This window comes from Globicephala melas, chromosome 20 (genome assembly GCF_963455315.2).
Source record: "Globicephala melas chromosome 20, mGloMel1.2, whole genome shotgun sequence".
NCBI lineage: Eukaryota > Metazoa > Chordata > Mammalia > Artiodactyla > Delphinidae > Globicephala > Globicephala melas.
Genome location: NC_083333.1, coordinates 22393140 through 22399139, shown reverse-complemented (window position 1 = coordinate 22399139; position 6000 = coordinate 22393140). Strand labels below are relative to the sequence as shown.

Here is a 6000-nt window from a genome sequence, read left to right as displayed (position 1 = left end):
CGGTCAGCGACCAGGTGATTTTGAAGAAATCGTTTCTCGAAACACCAGGAGGGTAAGAAGAGCTCCAGGTCAGATAGAAATGGGCTCGAGCAAAGTGGGAAAAACCAAGCAAAGAATGTTCACATACAAAAGGGTGCCTCTAACCCACGTCCACCTCAGGGGATTCAAAGACGAGGCCGATATTTTGAAAAATATAAAATTTTAATAAAGGCTACATCTCTTAATTACAATAATTATTGTACCAAGTAATTTTCCTTAAATGAACTCTTTATAATGCATAATTTACAGTATAAGTAGGACAAGATGCCATGGCAAAAGTCATTGAGTACAAGACTTGTAATAAAAAGGCATAAAATATATTTGTACATAAACCCCTTTCAAAAAACAAGGGAAAGCTGGAGCCCTCAATATAGGGCGACACACGGCGTGGACACCGTGCAGGTACAGGTACTGTACTGATTCAAGGTCAAGCACTAGAGATAGTGGATTAATACTCTTTTCCGTACAATATATACAGACGTATGGTACAAGGAACGATGGCAAACAGAATGCACAGATTAAGTTAATGTAAAAACCCGAACGTCACGACGAAGGTGTCTGGAGGAAAAGGTGCTGCTAGGTCTTCCCACAACTGTTCGCTTCTTTGCCGGCCGGGGCGCAAGGGGAGGGGGTAGCTTCCAGAATGGCTGGGGTCCAAAAACTACCTTTAAAAGACTCCCAAGGAGTTGTCATCTCAAGAAAAGCACGAGTCGAACCACGTGGCTCCGGAAGGCCTCAGCCGTCGGGTGCTGGGCCCTGATGGGGAGCTCCAGGAAGTCACAGGGTGAACCTGGGGCCCCGGGGAGGCTCCCCCTCCTCCACAATGAACCATCCTGTCCGACAGGAGGGCCCCCAAATCAAACCTCAAGACCTTTATGACAAAATAGAGCAGCGCTGGGGAAAAAAGATGCACCATTTTCTGCGTGTGGCAACGGCAGGACACCGTTGTTTAAAAGTCTGTGTTCACTTGGAGAAACGCACAGCACACCTTAAATCCTCCTCCCGTGAAACAGGACCACGAGAACGTCCTCTCCCCCTTCCGTGTTTAAAGCAGCATATCCACTAACTGGGGGCGGGGGAGTCGACTGTCCAATAAATAGCAGGAAGGATTCCTGTCCAGGTGAGCTACACAGTTTCTCCTAGCGGATGGATCCGGAGCCCTAGGAAGTCATAGGTTATGCACGGCGGTCTCTCCAATACCGTCAGCGTCTACGAGAGCCAGGAGCCGTCCTGTCCGAGGCCGGTGGCCCGAGCCAGACGCCGAGGCTCAGTCGATCCTCTCCACCTTCCCCAGGATCCGGCCCTCGTACGTGGGCAGCACCACCTCGTCGTCCCAGACCTCCTCAAACACGGCTCCACACGCGAACTCGTTGCTCGCTTTTTTGAAGTAATACCTTAAAAGGAAAACCCAACACGCGGCTTGGTAAAGCTGCATTTTCTACTGGGTTTGAGAGGAGAGTCTGTCAGCGCTGGGGGCGAAGGGGTCTGAGAATGCCGCTACCGCGGGCGGCAGGAAGTCTCCGCCCGGGGGTCTGCTTCGTGCGGCCGGTGGGAGGGCAAAGCCAGGCAGGGGCCCCGGAGGCGGCGGCGGCGGGCCAGCAACGCTGAGGCCCAGCACCGTCGCCCGACACACATGCTGAGAGGGACCCTTGCAGAGGACGGCTGCTGCTTTCTCCCCACTTTATTTTTGGGGGGGAGGGGCGGGGAGCGCAAGGCGTGCCTGGAGGGGTGGGTCCCTCAAAGAGCCCCCGACGCAGCCCCCCGACTCGGCAGGAGCCTGCGGAAGGCCGGCACCTCTCAGGCCCCCTGCCCTCCAGCGCCCAAGGGCCGGCCCTCCCGGCTGGTGTCGGGCACAGCTCGGGCTGGCGGGGCCAGGACAGGCTGCTTCCCCTGTGGTCACCGCAGGAGGTGGGCAGCCCACTGCTTCCCAGGGTTGCAGCCACCGAGACCCCCGCTGCTCTCCCCTCTGCCCGGCCCCTTCCCTCCCCTCCTCCAGGGCAAACGCTAAAGGCCCCTATTCTGCCCGCTGATTAAAAAAGCTCCTTCCATCCCACCCCGGCTTCTTGCTTGAAGCCTGTTTAGCTGTAAGGACGCAAACGACCAGCCTGTCCCAGGAGTCATGTGTGAAAACTGCTGTCCCGCTCGGCCAGGCCCACCCGAGACCCTTCCCAGGACACGAAGCCAAGGCCTATCCCTCCCCGTCCCAGGCCAGGGAGACCCCTCAGACGCTTTAAACTCGCCCCTGCAAGCTGTCATCTTCAGCCAATAAAGGCCACTCGTGGAGGGAGGGTCACGGTCCCCTGGGGGGAGGGTAATAGCTTCTCAAAAAAAAAAAAGTAATTGTGTCTCAGGGTTACAGTGGTTTTCTGTTTTTGTCTTTTCTCCTTAAAAAGTTTTTTTCAGTTCCCCTTGGTTAGAGCTAAATTTCTTTCCTCTTTAATGAAGGCCAGCCAAGTACTTTCATAGGAGATAAGGCTAAACCCAGTGAAACAGCTGCATTTAGTCAAGGGTCTGGGTTTCTGGCGTTGCCGGCCGGGCTAAGGCATCGGGGTGACCGCCCAGCTCAAGGGGGTCAGCGGAGAAGACGCTCTGGCACGAGGAGGGCAGAGTCCCGGGGGGCCCGATGAGAGCTGGGGAGGGGCGCCGTGCACAGGAGACCCTGGGCAGCGGGGGGGAGTTCTTTCTAAATGAGAGGCTCCAATGCCTACGCCACCCCGGGCAGGCCTCGGGCCCAGCATGGGGGCTCTCCCGGCCCCTCTGAGCAGAGACACGCAGCGAGTGACCTTGTCCCTGACTGCGACCTCCTCCCCAGCGCTCCCCTGCGCCCCCAGACTTCAAAGGCACTGCGCTGCCCTCAGCTTCTCTTCCACTGCGACCTGCTTCGTGGCAAACTCTGCTTCCTTCTGCCATCTGGCACGTCTGCAGGGGCTGCTCTGAAGCTCTGCCACGTTGAGACTGCTCAGCACAGCCCAGGCCCCCGCTCCCCGCCCCCATCCTCGCTGGGCTCCGGATGGCGGGCGGCGGAGAGGGGTGTGAGGAGAGTGTCGCAGTGCCACCCCGCCGGGAGGACGAGGCGCGGCGCCCGGTGCCCTCCCGACCAGCGGGCAAAGGGTCCAGCTCCGGCCCGGGAGCCGGTGGAGCCGCCTAGGGCGGCTGGGAAGGGCCGCAGCCTGACCCAATCAGCAGAGAGTGTGCCAGTCGCCCATGTGTGCGAGTCTGTGTGCGTTAAAGGGGAGGCCGGGGCTTCAAAGCCAGGCTTGCTGAGGGTGCCTCAGAAAACACTCCGAGCCAGACGGGGCTCGAGTGGCTGCGTGTGGAGCCGTCCCTGCAGCCTCTGCTCAGCGCCCCTCGGCCCTGCTCCCCTGAAGGTCACCTGCGCTTCCAAAGTCCAGCCGAGCCAAAGCTGAGATCAAAATGAATCCCTGGGGGGCACACTTGTGTAATTAGTTTCACCTTTTGTCTGTTCAAGATAAAAAAAGAAGAAGAGGAAGAAGGAGCCAGGCCCGTTCCCCAGTCCCCTGGTTCATTTCCAGAACTGTCTCTGCCCGGGCGTAAAAGGGAAAGATCTCAGCCCAGCTCCGGGCCCCGCTGTCAGTCACCTGCAGGGTCCCGGCCCTGAGCCACGTCCCTTCCCTGCAAACAGAGTCACTCTGGGCCGCTGCCCAAATCAGCACCTCCCCTCCCCCCGCACCGGCCCCGGTGGAAGTGGCTGCTCTGGGAGGGCTGGGGTCACGGGCCCCGGGGGTCCAGAGCCGGCACGCACCCAGCAGGTGGTGAAGTGTGTTAGAGCTCTCCGTGCCATCCCTGCTCGGGGCAGCAGCAGGGGAGCACCTTCTGGGCCCGGGCTGTCTCCTCTCTAACCTCCTGCCTCTCCTGTCCCAGCCCTGCACATGGCACTCGGGACACAGCGGGATGGAACCCACGGGTTCCTTTGGGACGAAGGCTGCCGAGAAGGGGCAGGTAGGACTCTGGTCATCATCTGCCCCACGTCGAGGGGAAAGTGACCGAGAGACGCCCAGGGCCAGCCCCCGGCTCTTGAATCCCCTCCAGGGTCCGGCAGGCCAGGGTGGGCATCTGGACCGTGTAGAGGGGAGAGGACGCCAGGAGGGAGGACGGGTTCCCGTCCCGAGGCCCCAGCAGGAGGAGCGGCCAGCCCTGACCCCGCCCCCCCGTGCCCACCCACAGGTCCTGCCCTTCCTCTGTTACAGGCAACCCTGTCCCACGTGACTTGGGACACGGAGGCTGAGGGAAGAGGACGCTGCCACAGTGCAGGCAGTGGTCTCTGCCTGTCCCTGAGCCTTCGGTGAGGACGGCCTCTCCCAGACGTGCCAGGAGGGCAGCCTTTCAGCCTTCTCATCAGGCAGTCTCTCCGTCTGCCTGTTCCCTCCCTAGCTTTCCCCCGCACCCCTCGCCCCTTTCAGGCAGAGCCTCCACGAGACGGCCCCAGCCCAGCTCTCCTTCTGCTCCTAACCCTAACCCTCAGGCTCGTCCAGCTGGTAAAAAGAGCCCACCAGGTGCCCAGAGCCCTCCCCGCCGCCACTGCTGCCCTGTCATCTCGGGGAGGGGGGAGGGGACGGCGTCAGTGAGACAGAGCGAAGCGTCGCGCAGCCCCTCCAGTGGCCCCTCCAGGTCTGGCCCGGCCAGGAGGCGACCCTGGCTCTTGGTTCTGAGCAAACCAAGTCCGGAGCAGAAGGAAGCCATGGGACGCTTACCTATAATTCCCCTTTTTGCTGAGCTGCTCTTTAAAGTGGCCCAGGGTCAGGCTCTGCGCCTTCAGCATCCTCCGGTACGGGATCTCCTCCCCGCAGAAGAAGTAGGTGACCACCAGCTCGCTGGCCTGGAGCGCGTGCACCCCCGCCAGCTTCTTTGGCTCTTTGTGACTGAAAATAAGATGGAAAAGCAACAGGTCCCGCATCTGAAGGCAGCAAGCACGTGTGCACGTACACACCCAGGGGCGCTGTCTTCAGAGATAAAGTCGGGCTGCAGCTGTACACCACGAGGGCGCGGGTCCCGAGTCACAAAGGCAGCCACCTCCGGTGGACACACGGTCCTCCCTCGGGTCCTCTGTGTGGGGCAACCAGGAAGGGACCGTCTCCTTCCACCCAATGGGAGGACAGAGCAGCGTCCATCAGGGGGGCACCAATGGGGTGCTTGCCAAGGAAAATGAGAAAGAAGAAACCCACCCAGAGCCACAGGGACACAGCCAGGAGTGGCATGAGCCCGGAAAGCCAGAGTCCACTGGCGGGGGGTGGGGTCAGCCCTCAGTCATCTCAACTTCTGCGTTTTTGTGGAGTGGCTTAAAAAAAAAAAAAAAAAAAAGATGCAGGCCCGGACAGCTGGTCAACTTAAGGTCCACCAGCTATTAACAGGGTGGAGGTCTTCTCAGTTCGAACACTGTTCATTGCTCACGATGAACAAGCTAACCAAAAAAACTTTAATGATTCAGGCCACTTTAGATCTCTGCAGCCTAACGCTTTTTCAACGCACCACCCTGGAGTGAAACGAAGCCTGGCTTCCCCGCCCAGTTTACAAGAGTGTAGGTTTAGGGCAGGAATCATGGGACCAGTGGGGAAGATGTGCTGCTCCCCCCACAAAACAGCAAAGATGGTCCCCTCTCCGTCCCTGCAACGGTGGAGAGGCACCCTCCCGCTCAGTGTGACACAAAGATGGTTTTCCAACTCGCTAACTTTCTGGGCCAATGGGGACAAGTTTTCCATCTGGGTTTGGGGTCCCTCTACCCGTCAGCTAAAGGCTTCCCGCCTGAGCTTGAGTCCAGGAACCCTGACATCCACCACTTCAGGAGGGAACACTTGTGTACAAGTCATGATGCGTTTCTTGGTGCAGGTGGGCTTTTTCAAGATCCTAATTTACAGCAACATCTGGGTTTACCGTTCCTTGTCGCTAATGTGAAAACGAAGGTGATTTTATAGACTAAAAATAAGTTTTCAAAAACCACAGCCC

The 6000-nt window shown here is 58.8% G+C and overlaps 1 protein-coding gene across 1 annotated transcript in view; it reads right to left on the bottom strand.

The window, feature by feature from the left end:
• Positions 1 to 380: 380 nt before the first annotated feature.
• The window catches only part of AXIN2 (axin 2), a 26383-nt gene continuing 20763 nt past the window's right edge, over positions 381 to 6000 (bottom strand). Inside the window, exons 9-10 of the mRNA XM_060289917.2 lie at positions 4752 to 4919; positions 381 to 1433 (exon numbers count right to left, since the gene is read on the bottom strand). Of these exons, the coding sequence (XP_060145900.1) occupies positions 1307 to 1433; positions 4752 to 4919 (295 nt within the window). The 3' untranslated portion in view covers positions 381 to 1306. The remainder of the gene's footprint in view (positions 1434 to 4751; positions 4920 to 6000) is intronic.